The 12359-nt window shown below is 38.4% G+C and overlaps 1 protein-coding gene, 1 long non-coding RNA gene and 1 other non-coding gene across 3 annotated transcripts in view; 2 read left to right on the forward strand and 1 right to left on the reverse strand.

Annotated features, from left to right (window-relative positions):
• Positions 1-1322: 1322 nt before the first annotated feature.
• On the forward strand, positions 1323-1395 carry Trnav-uac (transfer RNA valine (anticodon UAC)). The gene has a single exon. It is a non-coding gene; the product is annotated as a tRNA-Val (tRNA).
• A 474-nt stretch (positions 1396-1869) lies between these two features.
• LOC111335538 (uncharacterized) overlaps positions 1870-12359 on the forward strand; it is a 32881-nt gene continuing 22391 nt past the window's right edge. Inside the window, exons 1-5 of the long non-coding RNA XR_015995697.1 lie at positions 1870-2250; positions 2394-2562; positions 2887-2972; positions 3297-3471; positions 3660-3835. This is a non-coding gene — a long non-coding RNA (uncharacterized LOC111335538). The remainder of the gene's footprint in view (positions 2251-2393; positions 2563-2886; positions 2973-3296; positions 3472-3659; positions 3836-12359) is intronic.
• LOC111335537 (uncharacterized) lies at positions 7289-8987 on the reverse strand. The gene is made up of 2 exons (XM_022941469.2): positions 8282-8987; positions 7289-7993 (listed from the first exon to the last, which is right to left on the reverse strand). The coding sequence occupies exons 1-2, from the start codon at positions 8444-8446 to the stop codon at positions 7673-7675; spliced, it is 486 nt and encodes a 161-aa protein (XP_022797204.1). The 5' UTR covers positions 8447-8987; the 3' UTR covers positions 7289-7672.

The following is a 12359-nucleotide window of genomic DNA, read 5'->3' on the forward strand; positions in this document are numbered from 1 at the left end:
CCCCGAAAGCTAGACTGAAAACATATGGAGAGAGAGCTTTTGTTGTGGCGGCACCGAGACTATGGAACTCGATCCCACTTGAAGTAAGATCCAGTAGTTCGATAGACATTTTTAAACGACATTTAAAAACATATATTTTTCAACAAGCTTATTAACTCTTTTAATTTTTAGATGATTTTTAACTTGTTGATGTAAAGCGCCGTGGACAAGTAGTGGTTTTGCGCTATATAAATAATTTATTATTTTATTATTATTATTAAGAGCAAAATGTGATCAAATCTCTTTCTTCAAAATTGTACAGCGGAAATCCGGAACTTAGGCTATATTATTCTAACAGTTTGTTGATGTTTCGAATGCGCCAGCCCTATATGATGTTTTCTCTCGCCGAGTGCAGCAAAGCAGGGCTTTCTCAAAGTCGAAATGGGATCTCTGTACTCTTCGAGGGTCTGCTTTCTCGAGTGTATTATGAATGGTGATAAAAGGAGTAGCGGTGGCTCTTTCTTTCAGTCTTTTTATAAATATTCTGTCTAGTCCAACGAAAATATGCCTCGTGGTTGGACTGTTTGCAATATGTCGAACCTTCACTTTCGTAGTCGAATGAATTAAAATTCGCACACTCAAACTTTTAAAACTCTCCTTTTTCCAATTCTTTGCGAGGCGCCATTAATGTTTTAGAGGCGGATTGGCCGCCCTCACTATCAATCGCTTGCCGGATGTGCCTTCGAGAAAGCCGTAGATTTGACTTAAATTAACAAAACTTAAGAAAAGGCTCGGTTACTTCAAGTTTTTTCGGAGATCTCGTTTATGTTTGACCGTCTGGCTTGCTCTAACCCAATCGAACTATTAGTTAAGGACCAAGTGAGCAGTTAGGTTTGATGTAGATAATACGGTTTATCAACTGAGTTTACAATGAGAAATAGCCATCGTAAAGAGATCCTTAAGTCGGCGTTTCGAACGTTATCCCTTCTTCAGAGCCAATGACGAAGGACTAACGCAAGAAACGTCAGGTTTCGATCTCTTTCACTGTGACAAATTCACATCAACTTAGTTTTTCCGTTGGGTTCGATTAAGTTCGACTGATCAAACGTTCGACATAGTTTGATTCCGGGTTTCGTTAATTTTTGAAAGTAAGATAAAGATGCACTTTGTGCAGTTCTCCTTGCAACCGATTGACACTAATTACGAGCCAAATCGATCATCAGTCGACTCTTGATAAAAATCAAGAACAAAGACTTGTTAATGGACCTTTGATTGCCAGTGACGTCATTGTTTTAATAACATATTGTTTAAATATATAAAATTTTCATTGTATATTCGTGCGGGGTTTCGTAGTGTAGTGGTTATCACGTCCGCTTTACACGCGGAAGGTCGCAGGTTCGAGCCCTGCCGGAACCAACTTCTTTTCTTCTTTTGTAAAATTTTTCTTTAAATTTACTCTAGATCGTGCCATGAAATGATTCAATACATAAAAATGTTGGAAAGAAAAACATCTCAAAACCGAGATCGAGCTTTGCAAGATTAGAGCTTAATTGGTCAGAATACTCCGATAAAATACTATTTTTTTCTCTGTATCTTTTCTACAACATTTGCATGAAAAAGTTAAAGTTATCAGATGTAGACATGCAGTAGCTTTGCTTTAAAGTCTTGGCGGCCAAGGCAAATCGAGTATTATCTGATATTTTATATTAAGATACTTGTGAACTGAGGTATACCTTAGTGGACTGAGTCGTTTGAAATTCAAGGTAATTATGGTCCTTTTTACGTTGGGTGATCCTTTTTAAGAATTTTTTTTCCCCCAAATTTAGTTGTATTCCAGTTTTATTCCATTTCCTTCCAAAACAAAGCGGATCTTCGATTCATTCTAGAAAATCTGTTAACGCAAGGTATTACGGGAATTAAGTGGACGCACGCGTGCGTGCTTGTGGCGCGAAACCGCGCACTTAGAGTAGAGGTGCGCACTTGTGATCGAGGATTTCACGTTTCACCTTTGAATGGTGAACGAGGAAGTTGAATTCTCCCGTTCGTTGCCTTCTACATAACGTTTGGATGCGTGGTGTAATTCTTCATCGTCTGTTTTATCGAGGGAATGATGATCACAAGTCTGAGGAAGGCACTGTTAACCCAGCAATTTGTGCGAGGACCTGGTTGACCATGGGAAAACGAGTGCGATCTGTTTTTTCTATGAGAGTGAATGGAAAAGAATCACAATAGCTTCGGTTTTGTTTCGGAGGAAACCAAGCTTTAAAAGCGGTGAGGAGCCATTTTTCTTGTAAATCACTCGCAATTGTTGTCTTAATCCAACCAAATCTCTATTTGAGTTGGTTATGATACTTTTACGGTGCGGCCGCGGCTCGCTACTTATCTTCCCTCTTTGTCTTCGTTATATTCCATAGATTTTTCTACCGATGAAGTGTTTCATACATTTGACGTGCCAGAGACTACACAGAACCTAGCCATCGGTGGTTTTGTTTTCTTGGTTGACGTTATTAGAGTTCTCTTTTTCCGTGAGGTGTTTGGGAATCTTCCAACTCCACAACTCCTACATCTGCAGCTGCACCAGAGGTGCGCAAACCTGCTGCAAATATATATTTTTTAATCATAGTGGTATCCAGTCGTGGCAAATTTCTCTCCCTCACGAAGCTGAATGACCTTTTTGTCTCTAGTGCCCGATTCTATAACCCACAAACCTTGATAAGCAAAATTTGTTATCACTTTTTTTTAGCGTGGTGGTGGTTTATATCTTTACTCGCAATGTAAAGGTATGGAACAAAAAGAACAGATCATGCTAGTTTGTTCACTGTCTCAATGTTTCCCCTTGAGAATATGGACTATTTGGGGCATTTTGGCATACCTTTCACTTAGTTCATGGCTCTTCTATCATTTCAGTTGGATGCAATGGTCTTGGCCAGGAATGCCTTCATAACCTGGCACAAAGCTATTCGCAGCAGAGAAGATGAAGTGTTATTTCTGAGGTAAGAAAATTTCAAGGCATTTTTCACTGATCTTGCTAAAGCTAGCTATGTGACTGGCACAATTGTTCAGCTATTTTCCAGGAAGTGTACTTGGGTAAGTCTTTTTTCTTACTTGTTGGCCTTAGATATTGCACCCTACTTAAAATTGATTTCCTTTACATCCCTGCCATTCTTACCCTCCACATTAAAAGTGAACTGGTTACTCAGATGTCACAGTGAATTACCTGAGTACTTTGCAATTAAATTTTTGTTGTTTATTTTTGTAACTTATTTAATGTAAAATTAACATTGTAACATGAACTAAAATTAAAGTTTCATTTCTAGCAAGCAGCCAACAGTTGACCTTGGCAAAGGAGGGAGTTCCCTGCTTTGGTGATGACATTCAAAGCTTATTTTTGTGGGCCTTAATGCTGAAATGAAGGAGTAGGCACTCTTCTTGCAAGATGTTAAACACTTAATTGATGCCTGTAGGATAGACATGTCACTCAGCAGCTTCAGGGTGAGTCAAATTTCATTTCCTAGCCTTTTGTCACCCAGATATTTCAAGTGGAGCTAGGGTCAATGTTAACCTTTGGCATAAAGTGATTTGAAAGAAATTCTCAGATGGTATAATAAAGGAGCAAAATGGAGATAACCTTTCCATTTTTTAATCCCCTCAGTCACTGTATTACTTTTTGTCATTTTCAGAGACCTCTGTACAGATGACCAGATGTCATAATTGCAGAAAGTTTAATCTGCTTTTAATAGAGTAAGAAAAAAACTGCAGACGATGGAGGGTTGCTCAGGTGTTGATTGATTTGGAGAACACCCAATGGCCTACTTTGACAGTAGTCTTGACATTTCTGTTGGAGAGGCAGAGAAAGGTGATCGCTTATGCTGACAACTTATGATGGTGACTGCATGTAATTTCAAAATTTATCAAATTTCCTAATTACTTCAATTTATAGAACAAGAGATCACTTATCCACATGTTGTAGTTCAATTTTATCCTCTAGTTTAATTTTGTCCAAACCAGTTCAATTTTACTGATTAGGGTTAAGCACTCCTTTTACTGATTAGGGTTGAGCATTCATTTCACTGATTAGTGTTAAGCACTCCTTTTACTGGTTAGGGTTAGGGATGGTTCCCAATGCTTTTCCAGCCAGTCAAACAAACAACACCAGTATTGGTACACAGAAATGGGTTTTTTACTTCTTGAAACAAAATGATTAACTGACAGAACCTCGTAATAAGTATTACTTGGCAAATTCTTTACATAGATTAAATAGCTTTCTTGCACGCTACAGAAAATGTCAGCTCAGTAGTGTAATCAAGTTCAATGTTCTGAGTAGTGTAACGATGTCACTTGGATGGCTGCGCAATAACCCAGATTAAACTATAAAACGAAACTAGTCTTTATTCATCTGCCATGACAACCAGAAAGCATGGCCCATATAAATATCCATGATCCTTTGCAATGTCTTAGAACTTCCGCTAGTAAAGCCTTTGGAACAACAATTCTTGTGCCATGCAAAACAAGTTTGCCCAACACACAATTCATCCTTGACACACACATAAGCTGTCATCTTACACTGAGACCAGTCCCCACCTAAAATGTACTGTCTCATGCTTGCAAGTTCTGGGTCACTTTCAGAAGCCAATTCGACTTGTTTCTCTGTCAGAGCAACAGGTAAACTTTTCCTCGGCGACTGCCTTGACAAAGTCAAATTCCTCCCCACTTGAGTCTTTAGGTTCATATTGATTGAGTCTCGAGAGAGAGTCTGCAATGTTCGCTTTGCCAGGCCGATAAACCACGCTATAGTCATACCCCTGTAGTCTCAGAACCCATCGTTCAATACGTGCTGATGGTTTGGAAAGCTTGCCAAAAATACATTCGAGTGGCTTGTGATCAGTTTCAAGTTCAAATTTCCGCCGGTACACATAAATGTTGAACCTCTCACAAGCCCATACAAGGGCAAGGGCCTCCTCCTTGGTCTGGCTGTATCTCCGTTCCACTTCGGTGAGGTTCCTGGACGCATATGAGATTGCTCGCCACTCACTGTCTTGAAATTGAGTCAGCTCCGCACCCAAACCCTGTGGACCTGCATTGGCAATAATGCGCGTGTTACAGTCTCCCCTGAAATATGCAAACGAAGTGGCCTGTGCAACAAGCTGTTCCAACTTCTTGAAGGACTTTTCCTGTGTTTCACCCCAGATGAAAGGCTCATTCTTCCTCAGGAGGCTCCTGAGTGGTTCTGCTTCTTGTGCGAAGTTGGGAAGAAACTTTGCAGAATACTGTACAAACTGAACAAATGATCTGACCTGTGAAGCATCTTGTGGAGGGCTTGCCTTTAAGATGGCAGCTACTTTCTCTGAACTGGGTGCAACACCTTGCCTGCTTAGGTCATGACCGAAAAATGTCAGCTTGGGAAGATGAAACTGGCATTTGTCCCCATTCTGGTTTCACTGTCCACCATCTTCTGAGAAAATGCCAAGACTTTCCGCACAAATGACTTCCAAAAATATCCCTTACCTTACAAAACGAATTGAATCCTTGTCGCCAATGTAACGATGTCACTTGGATGGCCGCACAATAACCCAGATTAAACTATAAAATGAAACTAGTCTTTATTCATCCGCCATGACAACCGGAAAGCATGGCCCATACAAATATCCATGATCCTTTGCAATGTCTTAGAACTTCCGCTGGGACAACTTCTGGTAGAATAATATCAAAACATTACAAGTAGTAGCTGTGCAAGGATTTAAACGGGTGGGTGAAATTAATGTGTTTATTCTACCAAATTTGGTTCCAACACATGCACAGGTGTTTGCAATTTCTTCGATTTTTCCCAGAAGAAGATTTGAATGCAGAGGTGATGTCTTGTCGACATGGTCAATTTTTATAGAGACATTGTCTCCAACTTTAAATTTTCTAGGTTGGTGTAGTGTCGAGGGGTTTGAATAACCGGGAGGAAACATGTAAATGATACTGTAGAACTCAACAATTTAATTCAGTATGTTGAACTGAGCGGAGCACATGGCAAAAGAATGCTCAACTGAGCATGTGCTGACTTACATGGATATTCATTAGATATAACAAAATTAATGCCCCCCTTTTGAAGTACAGCAAGGGTGATTTGAAACTGAATAGTGGAACTTAACAAATATCAGCATAAAAAAAATCTCAAAACTAGTTTGTACTAAATGTTCACTCAGTTCATTAACATCTCTGAGGTGGTTTTTGTTCCCTGACAGGGTATCTTCGCTCTGACTCCTCAGGTAAAGGTTCTGGAGGGTTAGAATCTTGGATGGACAGGTCCTGAGGTTTCAGAGTAACTTCAGGCTAAGAATTCAAAGCTGGAATGTCCCTTTGTAGTGTGGTTTTTCCTTTCTCCCTTTCTGTAGTTGTTGGGTGTGTCAGTGTAATGGGGACATTATTTAGTTCTGGTGGTAACATCTCCACGAACTCTAGTGTCTAAGCTTCACGAAGCAGCTTGGAACATTGTGTTGTGGGTATGAATCTTGGGTGAAGCTGTTCCTCGTGTCGTTTCCATAGAGTGTCTCCGACTTGGACATTGCAATTCTAGGACTGACTGTTCCTGCAATCCTTCCAGATACCCATTTTGCTCCTTTCCTGAAACTACGCATGAAAACTGGCTGGTCAGGCATAAACTTTGGCTTGTTGTCCAGGTTATCTTGAAAAACTTTAACTTCTTGTTTAGTGCTCTTACTTAAAGCACTGAGTCTAATTCTAGGTTGTCTGGTCATGAGTAATTCAGAATGTGAATTGCCAAATGAAGTAGGCATGGCCCTGTGTGTCAATAAGAACCGATCTAGTTTTGCCTTAAGGGCTTGCCTGTATCACCAATCTTGTTCAGCTTATCTTTGAATTCTCCAGCATAACGTTCTGCTAGCCCATTTGTTGCAGGGTGCCCAGGAGCTGTAAAAGTATGGTGTATATGTTTGGTTCAAATTTAATCTTTGGTTTGAATTTTTTTAAACCAGTTAAATTTTTCAAACTGTTTTAAAATTTTCAAACTGGTTAGTAATTTTTAAACTTAACTCGTTCTTATTTATTTGTACCTCTCCTTGTAAAATACGGTGTAAAATAAACTCAAATTTTAGTCATTTTAGTGATTAGGGTTAAGCATTTATTTCAAATGGTTAGCTTTTGTGTAAGGTTAGGGGTAGCATTTGGCACCCAGTTTTGTTACTGGGGTTAAGTGCTTTGTTTGAATGGTTTGGGTTAGGGTACGATTTCATACAAGCCCTTAATCAAATGAGAAATACTTGGCTCTGGTGACAACATTAAATATTCATTTTTTGGCACTCCAGACCTGTAAAATATTTTACTTGCAGCACAACAAAATAGAATATTTACAATTCATCTACCATTTAACTAACAAAGTCAAGAAAACATTGAAGTTATTATTGAGCATTTTCGGCGAATTTACATGCACTAGTGAAAGAAGTTTCTTTTTCGTAATCAAGTTTTACATTTGGTGCTGTACATGGGAAAAGTCTGGAAGGGGCAATGAACCCTTTAATGCAACCAAAAGGTGTCACCACTTTCACATAATTATTTTCAAATTCAAGCACTTTTCCCAGAAGTAAATTTGGGTGGAAAGGAGATTTCTTGTCCACTCTATCTATTTTAATTGAAACCATGTCATGAACTTTGTACACTTTCTTTCTTGGATTTGCTTCAGACTGTTTTATCATTTTGGTATTGTAGCTTTCCTGTGCTTCTTGAATTTGTTTCTTTTCTGCTTTCCTTGGTCTTCTTCAAGATCATGGTCTAATAGTTCCCTTTTGGCCATCATGTGAAACACTGCTTCATATGGTGTCATGTTGATAGCACGATGATAAGTAATGTTCATGATGTAGGATGCTTGCATTGTGTACTTGCACCATTTGGAAATTTGGAGACCAGATGTGCTCATTATCATGCTTCTCATGTTTTCTTTGAATGTATGATTTGACCGTTCTACTAGCCCTTGAGTTGTTGGAGTCCTGGCTGCTCCATGGAGAAGTTGGATCTGATAAGTGCAACAAAATGCTTTCATTTTATTGTTTTCAAATTCACCTCCATTATCTGTTAAAATTTTTTTGGGGTAGCCATAAGTTAAACAATACTTTTGAACTTCATTCAGTACTTCATCAGCAAGTTTGTTGTGGATGGGGTGAACATTAACAAACTTTGTGTGGTAATCAATAATATTTAAAGTCCACTTGTGCTTTGGTTCACATTCACATGGGCAATTTCTGAAATCCATAAGATCAACTTCTATCAAGGAAAGGAATGTTTCAGCTTGAAGAGGACTTACCACGGGTTTCACTGTGGCGGTTATGCGTGAAAACGGCAAAGAGAAACAAAAGTATTCACAACTTTCTGTTACTTCGGAGTAATTCTCAGCAATCCATTTCTCAGTTTTTTGTCGTCCTCTGTGAGCAATTCTATTATGGCATTTAGAAAGTATATCAAAGAGCATTCCTTTAGGTGCAACTTCTTTCCCTTCTGAGGTTAATAACTTTCCATTTGTATATTTCCACTTTTTTCACTTGAAGGTGTTGATTTCTGCCTTTGAAAGCTCTGGTGTTTTGATCGAAGGTGCAATGTCAAGCTCTTGTTCTATGACTACTTTGAGATAATTCTTCACTCGATGGTAGAACTCTTCTTCTACAAACACATTTACTGATGATTTGTTTGTGTTTAAAGACTCTTTTAAGCCTTTAATTTTGGCTTCAAACGTTTCTTTAGAAACACAATTGGCAATTTTCTCCAAGGCCTCCATGCTTCACTTGCTAGAAATGGGCATGTGCAGATTTGTTTAATATATGCAGTATGGATAAATTACGATTTTGATGGAGAGGAGCCTGGGACGAATGGGTAATAATAACAGAAAGAAATAAGAGTGAAATTGCAATGATTGCTTGTGTGGTCAAGTGGATAAGGAAGAGTACTGCAAATCCAAAGGTTGGGAGTTAAAACCCTGGTGAGTACTAAGAGATATAAAGAAAGGGAAAAAGGTATAGTTAGATGTTGTGGGGGGTTAGACAAAAGGTAACGAGAGGGGTTTGGAAAAAGTACATTCAGGAAGGGAATGACAGTATAAGGAGGGAGGGGTGGTTTGTTGAACTTAAAAAAAAACTGAATAACGAAATTTTCTTATAAGCACAAATTCTTTTTAACAACCCCCCCCCCCCCCCCAAAAAGCCAAGCCCCAATTTTTCAACCACACCCCAATAAAGGAAGGCCCTTTGTCAGACAGTTGATAATAGAACTGGTTTAAAAATTTCAAACCAGTTTGAAAAACTTAAACTGGTTTAAAAAATTCAAACCAAAGGTAAAATTTGAACCACAACATATATCATTATCCTTGAGAAATTTCTGGAATTCTGCACTGGTGAATTGGCTGCCATTATCAGTTACAAGATGTTCAGGTAAACTGAAATAGATAGATAGGTAGAAACTTTATTTAAGTGTCAGGAAAATAAGCTAGCCGAGGGGCAAGCCCTCTACTAATAGGGGACACTTATAATTAATAGGATAAAATAATTACTAAGTACAATCCATTAAATATAATACAATATTTAGCTAGAATACTAGATGCTAAATGCTAAAATTGTTATTATAAAATATTATTATTATTTTTTCCAATGAGACATCAACTATTACACAGAGAACATCCTCTGCATCCATCATCAACAATTGATGTCAAATCCCTATTATGTATTTGGTTTCTAAAATCACTTAATGATTCACGTGTTTTATCACTTTTGACTAGCTTACTCCACAGAATAGGACCTAAATATTGAAGGGAATGCTTACCAAATGAAACTGTTAAACCTGGGTATGAGAAACTCTGAATTTCTTAAACTGTAGCATGAATCATGAGGTTTAAAAATATTGGTGATGGCTTCAGAACAGATATTAGTGTGTTTAACCTTATACATTAGGACGCATATGTCTTGAAGACGTCTATTCAACAATGTAGGCGAGTTAGCCCTGTTCAATAACTGATGATAACTGGACTTGGTGTCCTTGTACATGGTTTTCAGTCCCCGTTCCTGGATTCTTTCTTGTCTACGAGTGTCGCTAGCCCTACAAAAATGCCAAACAAGGTGGCAATATGTTAAATATGGCAAGATAGTTGATTTAAAAAGTACTAACTTTGCTGTGGTGGGAATTAGATTTCTCAATCTCATACTTACTCCAACCCTTATACTAGCTTTGTTACATAGGTCATTGATGTGTGCACTGAAATTTAGCTTATTGTCTTTTCTGACTGACAAGATTTTCAACTAGTCAGAGGTCCTGATAATCTTGCCATTCAGGTTCAGGTTAATATTATGTTCTGCACTACTGAACTTTTCCTTATTATGACCATATTTGTGTTTAATGTGCAAAGTCTGATATTTCTTCAAATTACCCTCCAAGATATTGTTTTCGTACCAGTCAGTTGCACTACTGGCACTTTCTTCTAACTTGGTATGGACTATGCTGATTCCTTTGCCTTTTTGATATATTTGATTATCATCAGTGTACATCGAAATATTGGCATCAATGTTATACACAAGATCGTTCTGAAAGATGTTCCAAATCAGTGGGCCTAAAGAGGAACCTTGAAGACAGCCACGAACAACACTTTTCCAACCACTAGTTACAGAAGATCCCAGCCTGACTCTGTTATAGCGATCGCTCAGATAACTATTTAGCATATTAACGAAGCTGTCATTAAAACCATAAGACTTGAGTTTACTTAACAATAGAGGCCGATGAACCAAGTCAAATGCTCAGTGACATGTCAGTAGATAAAATGCTGACAGACATCCCTTCATCTTTTGACTTTTTCCAGCTTTTCCAGTAAAAAAAAAGTAGCTGAAAACATGCCTCAGAGCAGCAGTGGGATTAGCAGAAGTGGCATGTGACATTGGTATTACTTCTAAAAATTTAGAGTAAGCATCCACTACCACAAGGAACGTTTTTCCTAGTTAGGGACCAGCAAAGTCTAAGTGGAGGAACTTCCATGGTCCCCCTGGCCATGACCACAAGGCAAGTTGGGATGATGCTGGTGCTTTAGCCGCTTCCTGACAAGCTGTACACAACTCGACAGTTCCCTCTATTTCTTTGTCCAGTCCAGGCCACCATAAATACTTCCGCGCTAGTTGCTTCATTTTAACCATACCAAGGTGTTCGGCATGCAGGTCTTTGAGTAGGATGGTACTTATTGACTCTGGTATCACAACATGAGAGTTCCATAGTAAAATGCCATCTTTATGGGAAAGGTTGAGTCGTTTGATGTAATAGGGTTGAAATACCTGTTCGGGGTTGTTAGAGTTTCCCTATTTTTGGGTTCCCTGTTCTACGTAGAAGCTAGTGTCATGAGACCTGTTCTCCATATTTGGTATTGTACACGAGGTCTTCTTTCAGATTAAAAACAGTTCTTACTGCCATCTTGATCTGGTTTACCCAGTAGGGTAATCAAAGATTTGTGGTCAGTCAAGAGTTTGAAATGTCTTCCAAGCAAGTACTGACAGAACTTGGTGACTCCAAAAACAATGGCTAAAGATCTGCGTTTAATTTGAGAGTAGTTTTGTTCTGCACTGTTCAAAATTCGGGAAGCCTTTTTGGCCTGTTTATTTTTTAAGGCATTCAACTCTTCGTAAAATATTTCTCTTGGTACACATTGTACATGAGGTTCAGTCATGTTTCGAGCTTGAAGTCCCGGTTTCTACCAAATGTGAATTTTTTTTCTTTATGAATACTTCAAGAACAAGTTTGGCCGAGGGGAGGGAGGTCTGGGGCTAATTACTGATAAGACCAACAAATATCTAACAAACATGTTTGTCAACGACATGCAGTGTGGACTAATGGAGAGAATGGATGTCTGCAAAGCTAGAGGTTGGTGGTTCAAATCGTGGTAAGAGTGATATAAAAGAATAAAAAGAAGTATTATAGGGGTGAATTGGAAGTAAATTAAGTGGGAAATATAAAAGATCCTGTGGGGTGGGGTAGGTTATATTCTCAAGGAAAATTGTGTGGATGATGAGTTATAAAAGAGAATAAGCGGATGAGAAATCGCAGGGAAATCTTCAGCTGTCTTCTCTTTCATCTTTCATTTGATTCTTTTTCAAACCCCCCTCAAAAGCCATGTCCCTATTTTTCATCCACACCCCAAAAGGTTCTTTTTCAGACAGTTGATAAAAAAAACTGGTTTAAAAAAAATTAAACTGGTTCAATAAAATTGAACTGGTTTGGAAAAAATTAAACCAGAGGATAAAATTGAACTACAACACATTTATGTAGTCAGATTTGCTGTTAACAATTTGAGAAGCAGATCAAGGTTACAATTTAGGCTAAATAATTTGACATAGATAAATTATTTGTTTTTGATAGGTAAC

This window comes from Stylophora pistillata, chromosome 1 (genome assembly GCF_964205215.1).
Source record: "Stylophora pistillata chromosome 1, jaStyPist1.2, whole genome shotgun sequence".
NCBI classification, from domain to species: domain Eukaryota; kingdom Metazoa; phylum Cnidaria; class Anthozoa; order Scleractinia; family Pocilloporidae; genus Stylophora; species Stylophora pistillata.

Excerpts from the sequence above, each read along its gene's own strand:
- LOC111335537 (XM_022941469.2), bottom strand. The coding sequence starts at position 8,446 with ATGCTCTTTGATATACTTTCTAAATGCCATAATAGAATTGCTCACAGA. Across the intron at positions 7,994-8,281 it reads CCGCCACAGTGAAACCCGTG|ATCCAACTTCTCCATGGAGC; the intron begins GTAAGTCCTCTT and ends TGCACTTATCAG.